This window comes from Lactuca serriola, chromosome 4 (assembly GCF_051521515.1).
Source record: "Lactuca serriola cultivar US96UC23 chromosome 4, Lser_US96UC23_V15, whole genome shotgun sequence".
Classification (NCBI taxonomy): Eukaryota; Viridiplantae; Streptophyta; class Magnoliopsida; order Asterales; family Asteraceae; genus Lactuca; species Lactuca serriola.
In genome coordinates this window covers 112995770-113012801 of record NC_136411.1, presented here as the reverse complement: position 1 = coordinate 113012801, position 17032 = coordinate 112995770, and the positions used below count along the sequence as shown (strand labels likewise).

General features: G+C 35.4%; 1 protein-coding gene and 1 non-coding gene across 2 annotated transcripts; both read right to left on the bottom strand.

Moving 5' to 3' along the window:
* Nucleotides 1–783: 783 nt before the first annotated feature.
* Nucleotides 784–1968, bottom strand: LOC145102349 (uncharacterized). Its single transcript, XM_079039736.1, has 2 exons — nucleotides 1371–1968; nucleotides 784–1147 (listed from the first exon to the last, which is right to left on the bottom strand). Exons 1-2 carry the CDS (start codon nucleotides 1821–1823, stop codon nucleotides 920–922), a joined length of 681 nt encoding a protein of 226 aa, XP_078895862.1. The 5' UTR covers nucleotides 1824–1968; the 3' UTR covers nucleotides 784–919.
* An 11427-nt stretch (nucleotides 1969–13395) lies between these two features.
* LOC145103559 (small nucleolar RNA R71) lies at nucleotides 13396–13502 on the bottom strand. Its single transcript, XR_013706643.1, has one exon. It is a non-coding gene; the product is annotated as a small nucleolar RNA R71 (small nucleolar RNA).
* Between the last annotated feature and the right edge of the window lie 3530 nt (nucleotides 13503–17032).

The window sequence follows — 17032 nt, the reverse complement described above, 5'->3', positions numbered from 1 at the left end:
CCCAACAACAGTGGGAGGCGGCGATGACAACCGATGGTGATGTCGTGTGTCGTTTTGATGCTCATCGACGAGAAAGGAGGTGAATAGAGATGGGGACGACGGAGGAAGGAAGCAACAACTTGATCGATGGTGGGGTGTTTGGATTGTTGAGTATTAAGTGAGAGAGAAATTCTTTTTTATTTTTCCTTTAATCAGAAAAAAAAACATTTAAAAAAATAAAAAAAATAGAAAAAGGAGTACCAAGGGTAAAATAGTCATTATGAAAAAGTTAATAGAAAACTGGACCAAACTCGCAACAAAATGAAAAGTTTGGACCTGTGGTGCTAGTCCAAATCTTTTTGAACCAAAATGACAATTTTCAGCTAACCACAGGGACCATTTGTGCAGTTTTGTCAAGAAGAATGATAATAAAAATGGGGTACAATAAGAATGAGAAAAAAAAAAGAGTTTTGAGGAGTGTTGGACTTTGAAGATGATCTAACATTCTATAATTGTTTTATTTAGAAATTTTTAATAATTACTAACTTCTCTATAAAAAAAAATATTTATTTTCTGTTTTTTAATTTAATTAAACAGATTGACTAATTATTAATAAAATAAAATATTAATATCTAAATAAAAATAACTTTAAAAAAAATTATAGGAGATTGTGTGGTAGGCGTGACACAACATCAGTAAATTTAAATTTTATAGGTAGCTTGAATATGAATTAAAAAACAAAGAAGTTTGTCTTTCAAATGCGAAATTATACTAATATCAAACCAAATAAAAACCATGGTGATGTGAATCTCAAAGAAGCCATTGATGTTGTGATTTCAACCACTAGAATAAAGATGGTGATGAATATGAAGCAATCAAGCTATCTACCGATGGGGATTTTGATCGTCTACTACTCTACTTACAAACGGACACACAATCGTTACAACCACGGAGATGAATTTAAGTCGAATCCAACGGCTCTCGTTGCTTCACTCTTTTCAACGGCGGTGGCAGACTCATTATCGCCGGAGATTATACTCACGCTCGATTCTGATCTCGACGGCAATGAGTGAATCCGTACTGCTTCATCACCTCCGATGGCCGGTTGCGTCACCGTAGACGACCGTTTCTGGTGTTTTATTTGCCGTAATGAACAGTTGAGGTCAACCTGATTTCAAAAACCAACAAATTATCAACGTTTATTATCGTCTGATTTCGAGAGTTCATCTACAAACTAGCTAAAAAGATTTAGGGTAGAATCTGAACAATATTCGTGTAAATCTTTTCACAATTTGTTGAAGTTCAAACAATATCACCGTTTCATCATAAGCACTTTTTCAATGACTACAATTAAATTTAAAATTAGGTACAACGGAAAAATGTTTTCATACCTCGAACGAAAGATCTGCGACATTCTGACGTTGTCGCTTCATTGAAACGCCTCTATCCGCAACCCTAAAGTTCTCCACGCTGCCGGAGGAACTGGATGCCGATGGAGGCGGCGTAGATGACCAAGCTACCATCTGATTAACATCTCTAATCTCTTTATCGTCTAAATCCGTCTCATCTTCGTCTCCGTCGTAATCATCATCAGCATCCGTACCAGTTCCATCATCGTCAACGACACACCTGTCGCAGATCGACACCGTTGCAGGCGCGAGTTTCTCACCGGATGCGCTCCACCGCGTCGGAGACTGGCATGAATGACACAAAAGACACCTCGAATGCTTAGCTACAAGAAAATTGGCCGAATGAACCTTTGCATCACAGCGCCAGCACAAACTAGCTTGGTCTGATTCGCAGTATATCGTGGCGAAAGATTTACAAAGCTCACATCTCTTCATCTTCTTCAACAGCCAACCAGATCTCTGAATTTCTCTCTCTAGAACTAGAAGTTTTCTCTCTCTAAAACAACAAACTTCACCAGAAACCCTTTGGCAAGCGAAAGCGAAGAAAGGAAAGAAATGGATGATGAGTATCGAGTAGTACGATATACAACAGCAGAAATGAACAACTTTTGCTTTCACCTGTTGAAACCACCCTGGCTTTCCGTTGAAATAACGAAAATGCCATCCAAATTAATTAACAATCGTGCATATTTTCATTTCATTAAAATATGTTATGCAAAAATATGTTGTTATTAATATTTATAGGTTAGTTTTACAACAACCTTTTACTTAAAATGATTTAAATAATAGAATATTTTTTTAAAAAATATCTATATATTTTTTTAATGAAGCAAAGTATGCAAAACTAGATGCTTATATCATGTAATAATGTTTTAACTTTTAACAATTTAAACATTGTTTTAATTTTATTTTTTGCATATTTATGCGATAATATTATAACCTTTTTTTTATTAATATAAACATCAACTTATACACCTTAAAAGAATAATCCAAATACGTTTTAAAGCTTCAATATGTAATAATGTTTTTTTATTTAATATATGGTGATCATGAGAATTACATTTAAATTTTTTATTTAAACTTTAATTTTGACTTGACCCTAAATTAATATTTATTATTAACCAAAAATATATTTCAACATTAAATGACTTACATGTAAAATGTATAATTTTATAACGTAAATATGATTATGTATTTTGTATAAAAAAAACATATTTACTTCATAATTAGAAGAAAAACAAACCATAATTACATATACTAATATTTAATCCTATTGATATTTTCTCTTACTAGAATGAAATATAAAATCTTAAATTATCTACTATAATTGATTATAAAAATTAGATTATTGTTAAAGAGTTTCGACATATATAAAGTTTGAACGTGAAGGGGTGAATATGTCTTTAGTAGGGGAATAAAGCAAAGGAATTTCCAATGGGTGTAGCTTGTGGCCATTAATAGCAACACGTGTCGCGACATGGAGGCACTTAAATTTAAATTATTTTGGGATTTAGTTTATGTGGTCTAAACTTAAGAAGAGGTGGGGCACACATCTAAGATATTTTTAGGGGAGGTTGATACTGTTGACGTGTCGTCTTACGTGGGGGTTTACTGGGTTTGTAAAGATTCTGATACGGGCGACGTGGATTGGGTGAACCAGTGTGGAGGTCACGTGATTGGGTATATAGGAATTTTGAAATTTCTTAAAATAACATATACAATATTCAATGTTCATGAAATCATTAATTTCTCCTAAATATATTTTGTTTATAAATTAGAAAACTTTATAAATTGTTTTTTTCAGAAAATACTCTTTGGAATAACGATCCTTATATATCATATTAACAATTCAATTATAATAAGAAATCTCTATTTGATAAGGCTTTTTTAGACCCCAAATGATACATTGAGGTATTATTTATTCACTTATTAAAATATTTTCATGTTCTCCATTTACCTAAATTGACTAATTTACTTATATTTTATAAAATTGATGTTTCCTGACCATTTTATATCATGAATATATTTGTCTTAATAGACATTTGAATAAAAACAAATTGTTATATTACGATTTTAATGAAAACAAATTATCATAAAATGGTCACCAAACATTAATTCAAGTAAAATCAGATATATGATGGTTCAAACAGAAGAAAAAAAAATATATCATAAAGGTTTTTAGACTCAATGATGCATCAAGTGTTGCACACCGCAGTATGTGAGTTGACATTACGGTGTGAAAGAAATACCCTACTAACCTCTTTAGAAAACTGTTGTATCTTTTGCCGCACGAGATGCTTTTACAACAACGAGTTTCTCTTTTTTGACCATTGGAATTGTATCGTTGGATATTTTTATTGACTTTTATTAATTTTCCTATAAATTAACATCTATTTTTCATTTTAAAATCACACAACAAACACAAAACTCTCTTTATACTTTACAAAAACTTTATTTCAAAATGTCTTCATATTCGTCCACTTCATCTGATATGTTGGTGTTGTGGGAAACAGAGTTTATCGGGGACGTCATGCGCATAACACTTGCTTATTTGCAAGAAAATGAAGGAGAAAGTTCGCGCCCAAAAACAAGAAATCCTCCTTTACAGAGCAATTATGAAGTTGGGCACAACCAACTTGTGAACGACTACATTGTCGATGATGCAAGTATGCGGAAAAATTCATGTGTCTGTTCTGGATTAGTAAGATATTCTTTTTACACATTGTTGATGATTTACAAAATCGATTTCCATATTTTCGGCAACAAGTTGATGGAAGAGGTAAGTAAGATTTCTCCACAATTCAAAAATGTACACTTGAAATTCGTCAACTAGCATTCGGCATGGGACCAGGATCATCGGATGAGTTTTTGAGGATGTCAGATTGAACGACACGAGATTGTGTATACATGTTTGCTAAAGCTGTGATTATTCTTATCGTGGTCACTGTTTATGCAAGTCTATAATTAGCAACATCCACCAACTATATATAGCACATGAAAACAAGTATGAGTTCCCTGGAATGCTTGGTATTCTTGATTGTATGTATTGGGGGTGGTCAATATGCCCTAATGTGTGGCGCAATCCGTTTATATAAGGTAATCAAAAGCAGCCCACAATAATTTTAGAAGCAGTGACATCATATAACCTTTGGATGTGGAATGCATTTTTCAGTACATCGGGAAACAACAAAGACATCAATATTCTAGACCAATCGTCAATATTCAACGACATCTACCTAGGGAAATCGTATGATGTGTCGTTTCAAGTAAATGAGACATTATACAAACATGGGTATTACCTTACTGATGGAATATATCCTGTGTTAGCAGTATTTGTGAAATCATACTCATGTCCAGATGATGACAAACGATTAAAATTTAAGGCGACTCAAGAATCTGCAAGGAAGGTATCAAGCGAGCATTTAGTGTTCTAAAGAGACGTTTGCAGATACTCACCGTATCAACACGATCTATGAAGCGCGGAAGAATAAGTAGCCTCGTGTACGCATGTATAATATTGCATAATATGATTTAGAAGATGAGGGGAAGGCTATTTTCTGCTACAATGAAAATGAAAATTTACCAAAGGTCGAAGGAGTTGATATTGGTACGACGGGGTACATGACAAACATACGGGAAGTATACGACTGAGTTGGGCACCACAACTTTCACGTTGATTTGGTGGAACACTTATTCAATGCTTGAACGCATCCTGTTGTCTACGATTTTATTAAAGAGTAATTGTTCGACGATACATATGATGAATCAGAAATGTTTGAAGGAAATTCGGGCGATAATTATGATAATGTGGCGAACGATGATGATTAGACGTCACATATTATTCAACTATGTTTCAATTATGTTTTTCTTAATTTAGTATGCATTTTGTTTAATTAATGAAGTATTTTCGTTTTATTAATTTTATATAATTACATTTTATTCAATTAAAAAAATAAAAATAAAAAACAAAATAAAAATATGGTAAAACGTGGCATGATTAATATCGTGCAAGGAAAAAATGAAATGGCAAAGTGTGGTATGACTAGTATTTTTCTTCATCCAAGTTTTATGAGGTGAAGGAAAAAAATGAAGTGACAATGTAGTGTAAAAGTGTAGTGTATGTGATTTGACACTTATTGGCCTTAAACATTAGAAGATACATGTGATATAATTGCCTTTAAAAGAATTCGGTTTTTATTATATTATATAAATATTATTTATGTCTTAAAAATTAATTTATTATTTTAAATTTTTTTTATTTAATGGAAGTGTAAAAATATTATCTCAAAGTTAATGTCAATAACATAAACATTTTAAACATATATACTTTTCAATATTTTAACAATATATTTTTAAGCTTCGCTGCGCAACACGCGGGAATTCGTCTAGTGTATTTATATTTATATGTAGAGTTGTGATAAAAATATTATATATCCCCCAAGTTAAAATGTGTTTTGTAGGATAAACATATAAGTATTAGCAGCCATATGTTCAAATATGTATAAAAACACATTTTCTTATAAACGCGGTGCAGGTTGGGTGGACCACGACACGATTTTTGGAAATGGTAATTTGAGTTACATAAATTGAACAGTAGTGGCAACGTACTTTGGGATAACAGCGATGTGAAAGGGGATTACCGCGACGCGGTTAAAAGTAGATTGCTATATATTATTTATGACGATTTTGGAGTGATCGGATAAGAAAGTGTCGCGAAGGACACAAACCCCGATGCATCAAGCAAAATACCGTGATGCGTTCCCAATGTCAACATAAAAAAAAATAAAATCAACAACAAGTCGGTTATTTTACATCTTTCACTCCAAAAACACCAAGCAAAGGGGCGATTTCACTTAGTAAGAACCGGCGAGGTCTGATAACCTACTAATTTCAAGGATTTAACCTTCACTTTGGTGGATTAAGGTAAGAAACTTTCTTCTCCTCATATGGATTGTTAAGAATTGGGTGAAATTGAAAGCTTTAGTGAAACCCTAGATGATAAATTCGAAAAATTGTAATGGATTAAGTGTTTTAATGATTGTAATAAGCTTATAAAAACTCTATGTCATGTTTATATATTTGGTGAAGGAGTTGGAATTGGAGAAGAAACCCTAAATTTATGAATTCTTAATTGATCAAATTGAAAGTTATGGCTTAATAGATTAAGTTATTTGCATTGAATTAGAGGAACTAACATCTCTATATAGCAAATAAAGTAAATCTTGTGAATTAGTTAAGTGTATGATGCATAAAAAAGGACATACCTTATACAATACAAATGGTACTTATGTATACAAAAGAAAGATCTTTATGGATTAAGTTATATAAAATGACCTGGTTATTAATAGAGTGAGGTGTGTAAGTGTAACGTCCCAAAAATAAGACCTAAAAATTTCATTTTTAATTTAATAAAATGGTAATCCAAAACATTATCATACATCCAAGATAGACCAAAGTATATTACTACATCACAAAATATCAGAGTAAGTCACAAAATGCAGAATAAAGTGGTGTGTGCTCTGCAATCATCCAAGACTCTTCTCTTTTGAACGAGAAGTACCTGAAACATAAACAGAAAACTATTAACACAAAGCTTATTGAGTTCCCCAAAATACCACATAACATACATAATAAACACATATTGGGCCCCCGCCCTTCATCGGGCTCCGCCCGGAATCGAGTCCCACCCGGCCTTGGGCCCGGCCCGACATCGATTTAAAAAATATGATTTTTTTAATTAATTCATTTTCAATTCTAACGTAATTTGAAAGCATAACCAAATTTATTTCATCGGAATGTTATTTAGTTAAAATGATGTTCTGTTATAATGTTATTCTATCATAATATTATTGAAGAATAATAAAATTCCAGAACCCCATTGGAATAATCACAACATTCTTATATATTTATATACATCCGAACTGAAATACAAATTCATACGTATTCTTACGAGCTAATAACATTATACACGTTAATATAGTTATACATATTCTAACAGGATGTCATAAAAAATGAATAAAATTCTTAAAAAATAGCATTCTTAAATATATATAATTAGCGAACAAATACATTTTATCTTATTCAATGGTCCAAATAATCACTTTCATTCCAATTATTTTTACGAAAATGTGATGTATTATCGTAAGAATGCAATTCTTGGCAAATATACTTGTCGTTGAACTCGATTCCAAATCTTTCTATTGTATGATTAATCTTTGATTCCTTCTTGAAGTCATTCTAAAAGAATAACATGCATTACTTGTTAGTATTACCGGTTAAGGAGATTGATTTGACTAAACCAAAAGGGAAAATGATATTGTAGCACAACAAAGTTTTGGCTTTGTCTCGGATTGGTCATTGAAGTTATTTTTATTTTTGCATAATAGATCCTTAAAATGTCATTTTACCTACTAAATTAGGGAATGACCCAATTTATTTTCGGTTTCACCGATTATATTTAGCATCATGGCTTTTTCTATTTTTATCAAATTAAAAATTAGAAACTATCTTCTTTTATTTTATTCTAAATATTGAAACCTAACTTGAAATTAGTCAATCAACCGTATCCACGGCTAATCTCCACCATCACTTGTTACAGTGTCGTCCATGTTTTTGTCATTGTTCACCTCTCCCTCTTCAATCACCAAACCATCACCAATGTCGGTTATCTCAAGTGACTTCCCACGTTCTCCTCTCTGATTCCTTTGTGAACAATAGTTGTCCGCATAGGAAGATGGGAGAGATGGTCGATGTGGTGACACGGACAAACGGAGATGATGGAATGCCATCTCTCCGATGATGACTTTGTATGCAACCCTATCCCATTTCCCTTCCAGTGATGTAGGTTCCGATTTGTGGAAATTGATTTTGAATATTTACCTCAGGCTTTGTATGTAGTTTGGTTATGATATTGCCATATTTAGGCAATAATTTAGTCAATAATTTAATACAATTTAAGTAATATTTTGGTTAATTGCAAAGATAGTTGATACTTATTGAATTAAATTGTATTTTGCAGCCAATAAAGACACTCTTGAAGAATACGGACCAGAAATGACAAGGATTGGAACTCTGGAGGATTGAAGCTTAAAAGAAGAAACTTTTTGCTGAAAAAACGATGTCACGTTCACAACGTGACAACTCAAAGTCACGACGTGATGTGTGAAATTATAGAAGATTACTACGCGGGAAGTCAAAATCCTTGTTGGATACAGATAGACACCTAGTTCACGACGTTAGACCCTATCTCATGACATGAACCATCTATTTTCCAAAACTATATAAAGCCTTTTGCATTATCGATTAAGAGAGATTTTTTGAAGAGAGATAGTCTAAGATATTCGATTTTAGAGATCAGAGAAGTTCACAAAACATACCTTTGAAGGAGAAATTGCTTGAAGATTAAGAAATTGAAGAACAAATCATCACATCATTTTGATTTACTTTAGTCATGTCGATTTCTTTTGAACTTGGGCTTTTGCTTTCATTCATGAGTAGATAAACTCATTTGCTTTCATTTAGCTAGATGAAACCTTGAATCTATGGCTTAGCTTATTAATTTATGGATTTTATAAGTTGGTTTTGTGCTTGTGTTTGATTATCATTACCTTGCATGTTAAAGTTTGTGACTTTGTTGCTTTAATTCAAGTTAAGTGTAGCTTAGTGACCATTAAATTACATGAACTTATTCACCTAGTGATTTTGTGACTATTAAATTGCTAGAGCTAGGATTGACCACATCTTAGATAAGTAATAAAAGTAACAAATTTAGTTGTGTTGGAGAACACAATTGTGACCATAATTGTGTTTGCCCTAATAAATCTTACACAACCCATCTATAATTAATAACTAATTATATGTTTGGTTGGGTATGACCATACATGGTAGTACATGAATTAGCAAAAATATTTGTAAATTTGGACTCAAATTGCTAATTACATAATAATTGGTAACCAACTTTAATAATCCATAATTAGTAACTAACCATAGGAAAAAGGTGAATTCGGACTAAACGAAAGTGTTTTTAGTATATTGATTAAAACCGGTTTTAGTTAAGTGATTAAGTTTTTCTGATCTTGAAAAATCAAATAAAACCCCTTTTTAATTATTGCATGCTTAGTAGACTAAATCTGTTCCGTGAGTTTGATACCCGACTAATTTTGCTATATTATTTGCGAGTAGGTCCACTGCCGTTGTCGTAATAGTTAATTAAATAGTTGCTAAAACTAGTGGGTATATGTGACATCCCCATTTTCATGGCCAGAAAAGACCGATTTTTGTTTATGCTTTATAAAAATCAGAGTTCTTCTTTTAATAAAAATGTTGCGGAATTTGTTCCCAGAAAAACATGATAAATACGTTATTAAAACATTTTCGAAGAAACGTATTTTATTCATTTCAAAACGTTTGGGATGTCATCGTTAATACATAAACATAAGCATAAACAGAACTTACATTTATTTACACTAGTGATCTACATCTTTTTAAATCTCTCAGTGTAATGTGACTTCATATCAACACCTGTGATATAAATAAACTGAGTGGGTCAGGTTGGGAAACCTGGTGAGTACATAGGGTTTTCAACCCACAATAATATAATTATTATGTTTAAATAATCAAACAATCAACCCAATTACCCATCCCCATTATCTTCTTTACTCTTAAGGATTTATCCTAAGAGTCATCTATCCTGCGTTCGTTTATCCCGAAGTCCCTTACTTCCAGGGTTATAGGACTGGCACTAAATCCATAGCTGTCGATGTTCGTTCGTAAAGCACTAATTCCATAGCTGCTATAGTCTACTCATCGAGTACTAAATCCATAGCTACCCGTGTTTAATAGGTACTAAGTCCGTAGCTACCAATTCCTAACAGGTACTAAATCCATAGCTACCAGCGTCTAACTAATAGGTACTAAGTCCATAGCTACCAATTCGTAACAGGTAGTAAATCCATAGCTACCAACGTCTAACAGGTACTAAGTCCATAGCTACCGGTGTTCGTCCCATAGGCACTAAGTCTATAGCTGCCAATGTATACTCACATCATCTCTTATCTCTCATCATTCATCTACCCATGTCATACCCAACATATTTGTATATATAAAATACGTATACAGTTTAAATCCTTTAAAACATGTATAAAACGTTCATCCAGCATAGACAGCAAGTATTCTATTAATATGCACACATATCACGTAGTTTATATAAAATACTTCATATCTATGTGTAAGATGAAAGGGACCATGCACTCACCTGAAAGGTGGTGACTCAGCACTCGAGCAGCGCTTCGATACTCTCAAAACAACTTTCCTTCGATAAAACCTAGTATCAATACCACTAGGGTTTAGTCTAACGATAACCGCGACAAATTAATAGTCTGGCTTTTATTATTATACAAGCGTTAATAACACTCAATATAACTCATAATAATAGCCCAAATAATTATTTTAAAGGACCTAATAACATTCCTATAATTATTTGAAAGTTATATTAAAAATTGCGTAAGCGTAGCACACTTACAGCGAATTTTATCGAAAACCGGAACTTAATTGGAGCAGCGTTTCGAAACCGAAAGGCTCTTTTTCTCGGGAATCCGGGAGCCTCGGGGCTTCCCTCGGGAGCTAAGGGGTTTAACTAGGGCTTAGGGGGGGGGGGGGGTTAGAAACCCTAGAGAGAGAAATAAATCTAGAGAGAGAAAGGAAATGGTGTGTTTTGCTTGGCAATCTTCGCATCTATTTATAGCCTCAGCAGCCTCGGTTACGCTGGGCGTAGTTCCGAGGTACGCTGGGCGTAGTTCGCATTGGGCTACCAGATGGCTTCGTACGAGACACGCGTCGGACATCAGCTGGAGCTACGCGGCTGCTTGTGGACCGAGGGTGGCAGCTGTACGCAGCGCGTACTGAGCTTCGGACGCTGGGCGTAAAACGAGGCTTCGTGGCGACCATCGGATGCGAGGCGTGATCAGCAAGCAACGGTCCAGATCATGCCACGTCATCGATTTAGCAACAGACTTCGCAAATTTCACTCTCGACTTCTAAAAATCGTAACTTTCGCATACGAGCTCCGTTTTTGACGTTCTTTATATCCACGCGAAGGTGGGAACGTACTCTACAACTTTCGCTTAGACTCCGTCAGCTAAATTTGGCTCGATTTTAAATTTTATATTATTAACAGGCCGAGACAGGATTGGTCCGTTAAATTCTCATAACTTCTTCATCCGACGTCCGTTTTCGCCCATCTTTTTCTCGTTACGCTACTCATAACGAGATATTCGATTCCTGTTTAGGTCGTGTCGGTTAAAAATCACTCGATCTAATATTCGAATTTCGGGCTGTACACTGCTAGTCCGAAACTTCGAAAAATCATAACTTCTTCATACGAAGTCAGATTTGGGCGTTCTTTTTATCGATGTTCTTAGTTTAACGTGTTCTACGACTTTCGTTTAGATCGCTAAGGCTAAGTCTCGTTCTATCGTAAATTCACTATTTACGCTTCCGGGTGGTCCAAAGCGGACAATATTGTGATACATGCCAGAAGGGGATGTTACAAATGGTATCAGAGCCAGGGCACGTGTCGATGTGTTCGACGGGGACGTCGAACCCTATAATGGGGGGGGGGGGTGAAAGTGGGTTAGATCTGATCCCACATCGGCTGGGAAGGAGAACTAAGCATTCCTTATAAGGGGTGGGGATACCTTCCCTATCACAACGCGTTTTAAAGCCGTGAGGGCAGCAGATCTTATAAGAACTCTGCAGTTAAGCGTGCTCGGGCGGGAGTAGTACCAGGATGGGTGACCCCCTGGGAAGTCCTCGTGCCGAGTCGCCCAAAGCGGACAATATTGTGATATGTGCCAGAAGGGGATGTTACAAATGGTATCAGAGCCAGGGCACGTGTCGATGTGTTCGACAATGGGGGGTGAAGTGGGTTAGATCTGATCCCACATCGGCTGGGAAGGAGAACTAAACATTCTTTATAAGGGGTGTGGATACCTTCCCTATCACAACGCGTTTTAAAGCCGTGAGAGCAGCAGATCCCATAAGAACTCTACAGTTAAGCGTGCTCAGGCGGGAGTAGTACCAGGATGGGTGACCCCCTGGGAAGTCCTCGTGCCGAGTGGCCCAAAGCGAACAATATTGTGATACATGCCAGAGGGGGATGTTACAGTATAATATTACGTTTATCAAGTTTTTAGTGCCGTTGTCGGGGAACGGCTATTTTAGTTTTTAATTTAATTGTTTTAGGTTAATCGATCCTTTTGTGAGGTAAAACCTGCAAAAAGTTAATTTTTAGCATTAGTTTTTTTTCCTGAAATATTGAACTCACGACGTGAGCTCTGATATTTCAGGTTTTATTTCGTTTTTACATTTTTATTTTTGTTTTTTGTTTCAGTAGTATATGGCCCGCAGATCAAACACACCATTGACACCACCACTTGAAGATCTAGATTCAACTTTTCATTAAAAGAAGGACAAGAACGTAGGAGTATCAAGCAACATCCTGAAAAATGAAAGCACATTCGAATGCTTTGAAATAACTTCTAACAAGAAGGAAGCTGGTTACAAGCCCAAAATAGAAACAGAAACAGAAAAAAGTAGTGAACCCGAAAGCGAGCCAAAAAGCATCATGACGGACATTGCTAGCATGACGATGGAGGCATACAAGAAAAGAAAACGAGAGGACACCGGTCCAGGACTTGTGCAACTCGCAATTCACGTTACTGCTACCTTCGAGCTTAAGGGACACATCCTTTCCACACTAAAGGATATTCCATTTTCTGAAAAAGATCATGAAGATACATACAAGCCCCTCGATGAAGTTAATGACATTGCTGACTATTTCAACATTCCTAATGTACCACGAGAGACAATCTTGTTAAGAATGCTTCCGATTACTTTTAAAGGAGCAAAAAAATATTGGTTGAAGGCACTTTCACCAGGTTCAATCACCACTTGGGCAGAGATGCATGAAGAGTTCCTCCAACACTTTTGCCCACCATCAAAAGTTTCTAAACTCATAAAGGCCATAGCAAATTTCGAGCAACAAGTGGGGGAGTCGTTGTATGAGGCTTGGGAGAGATACAAAGGGTTAATAAGAAATTGTCCCCAAAATGATCTAAACGAGCAACAAGATGTCTCGATATTCTATGATGGGGTGAACATCATGACAAGCCAACTCCTTGATTCTCAAGGACCTTTAACAAAGAAGAATCCCACTTAAGTTAAAGAACTAATGGAAGAATTTTCAAAGCATTCATGGGAATATCACAAACCTCGTAATGATGGAGCTAAGGGGATCGTGAATGGTGCTTCGGAATATATGGCGGTGATTTTGGAAATGTTGAGTAGCATGGATAGAAGAATGACTAAGATGGACCAATCCATACAGACAATACATGGGTTGTGAAAATTGCGATGGGCCATATTTGACAAAAGATTGCCATTTGGACGGAAATGGGAATAGGAAAGCTCAAGATTACTACTCAAGTGCAGATCGCTATGATGGAGATTGGAAGAAGCCAAAGAAGGAATAGTTTCCATATGATGAGTATAAAAAGCAAAAAGAAGAGAAATATGGGCAAATTGGTTGGGGCTTTTACCAAAAGGAGCAAACACCACCCGAGAAAAAGGTGGACTTGGAGTCAATGCTTCATAGATTCATGAAAGCGTCTGAAAATGTCACGATGCAATTGAAGCTACCATTAGAAATCATCAAGCATCCATCAAAAATATTGAAGCTCAGCTCGAGCAATTAACCACATTGGTTAACGAACGATTACCTACTAAAAATCCTGATAATAAACTGCAACCACATGTCATGGCCATCGCTACTGAAGAAGACACTATTTGTGAGTTCTTGGAGCCCATGGAAGAAGAGACAAAGCAGCCCGAACCACATAAAAAGCGAACGAAAATCAACGAAAAAAAATGTTGCTAAAATACCGTCATCACGATGTGAGAATTCAATCCTCACGACATGGTCTCTGTCTGGGTAGAAAAATTTTTCTGGTGCTCAAGCTTATCAACCTCCTTTACCGTTTCCTTCTTGAGCCAGAGTTCACCCATTAGAACAATAACATATCAAGTTTATGAATAAAGTTAAGGGAATTTTGATCAATACTCCTTTTATTGAATCCTTAGCAAAAGTTCCAGAATATGCCAAATTTCTTCAAGATTTACTCGAAACTCGCCAACAACTAGAGAAGACCTCCAAGGTAGTACTTAATGAGCAAAGTTCCATGGTCATTATGGAGGGGATACCAAGGAAGATTGGAGATCCTATACGCCTTACAATTCCATGTGAATTCGGAAATAATATGAAGACATATGCTTTAGCCGATTCTGGAGCGAGTATAAATTTGATGCCATATTAATTTTACCAAAAGCTCAACCTTCCAGAATTGAAGGCTACTAAAATGACAATTCATATGGCCAATGTTCAGTGACTCATCCTTGAGGCATAATTGAGGACACTTTGTTAAAAATTGGAATTGTTTTTCCAATCGATTTTGTGGTGCTAGCTATGAAGGAGGATAAAGATGTCCCAATTATCCTTGGACGCCCTTTACTTAATACCGCGCGAGCCTTGGTGGATATTCGTGAGTCAAAGCTTACCTTACGAGTGGGTAATGATGAAATGAATTTTGGAGTGGAAGACGGATTCAAGAAGGATTGTGCTCAAAATGGAGTATTCTTTATGGATGAAGAAAACGAGCTTGAGGAGTTAGAGAAATTGATGGAAGAAAAAATTGAAACAAGAGAACAAGTCAAGCGTACTAAGCCTAGAGCTTGAATTCTAATGTTCTTTGAGGTCTTTGCTTTTAAAACTACAAAAGTCTCTAGTGAGTGAAGAAAGTGAAGAAAGTTTGGTATCAAGTGATGAAGAAGAAGAAATTAAACAAGACTTGAGAAATCCAATTTTGTATATGGAGGATGTTGAAGCTAGGGAGCTACAAAAAGAAAAAGGAGAACTTGAACTTGTTATGAAGAAAAAAGGGGTGAAACGAAAGCTTGAGGAAGGCGATTCTAAAATGATAAAAGGAAAATTCTAAGAAAGCGTATTTAAGAAGGGTGCAAGAGTACAAGAAAAGGTGGAGAGAACAGAAGGTGCATATGGAGATCGTACCTCCAACCAATACCATGTAGGGCATACGAAGTTCGGCTTATGACTCCATAAAAAAGAAGCGCTTCTCGGGAGGCAACCCGAGCTCGGTTTACATTTTCTTTTCTTTTCTTCTTTTATTTGTTTTGAATTTTTAGGATAAATTTTCTCGGTCACTCTCCATATATTTTCAAAATCAAGTGTGGGATTCATATCATAAAGAAAAAATATTTTTATGAACAACATTTAAAAAAAACATATAATAATGATGTCATAAATTAAATAACAGGAAAAGACTAGTTTCTATATGGACCATTTAGACTAAACAACCCAACCAAATATAGACCAACATGCAACAACCCATAGAATTCGACAAAGTCAAGTCCACGATGTGAGACCAAGCCCACGATGTGGAGCAGTCAAAGTCACGGACGTATGTTCAGAACACCGGTCGCTTTCGTTTAAACATATTCTTTTCCAACATTACAACTTGAAGTTGCTTTTGGTCCCCCACACTTTTATTCCAGCCACAATCTTGTTTTTCCTACTTCTCCATTACGTTAATATAATCAAAGGTATGTGTTTTTAAGTTCCTTAACCTTTAATTTCCTTAGATTTTTAGTAATTAGAAGTTAGGGTTTGTTCTTGAATCAAAATTTCAAAATTGGGTCGATTTTTCAAGGAATCATTGATGCATGCATGTTTTAAATCCTTATAATAGCAGCCTAAACAAACCGGAAACATGGATTTGAGTTAGATTTGCCTTGAAAATGACCGATGAACAGATTGAAGTCGCAACGATTTCATGAAACGGTCTTCAAAACCACGACATGAAATCTGGGTTTCCAGTTTCCTGTTTTGTCTTAATTGCTTAATCTGTTTTGTATTGTTGGTTTTGCTTGCTGTTATTTCTTCTTCAGGTTCCATGAGACCGAGGCGTGCATTTCCTGATGAACAAGAACATATTGATGCTCATAGTGTACATCCAGTATATTGATTCCCACAAAATATTTCACAATCCATGCTAAAAAATTATTCAAATAAACTAGGATGGTTATATAATCATGAGTACGCGTTAGCACCCGTGATTGATTGGTCTTGGCTGACTGGGGTTGGTATGGTGACTTAATTGGAGTGATATTGGACAAATCTATATGTAGGAGACGGGTTCACTTTCCAATGCAATGGGTGGCGTAATCTATTTTCCATTCAAGAACAGGTTTATAAAGAGTTATCCGTTGAGTTCTTTGCCACAATTAGTTTTGAAGAACGGAAGACCGACCCAACGTTCAACCGAGCCCTTGAATTTAGATTGGAACGTGTTTATCGAGAATGTAGTCTGCGTGAGTTTGCTTGGCGAATGGGGTTGTACATAGAAGCAGAAACACAATCACCACATTGCATCTCAATTTTATAGGGTTTTGTTCAAGACTTCACTACGGTATTGGTTGATTTGCAATTTTGGAGATCCATTTCCAATCATGATTATAGTTCGTGGAAAGCTTGCGAAGGAAAGATTCAGTCACACATCCATCAGTTCTTGCAT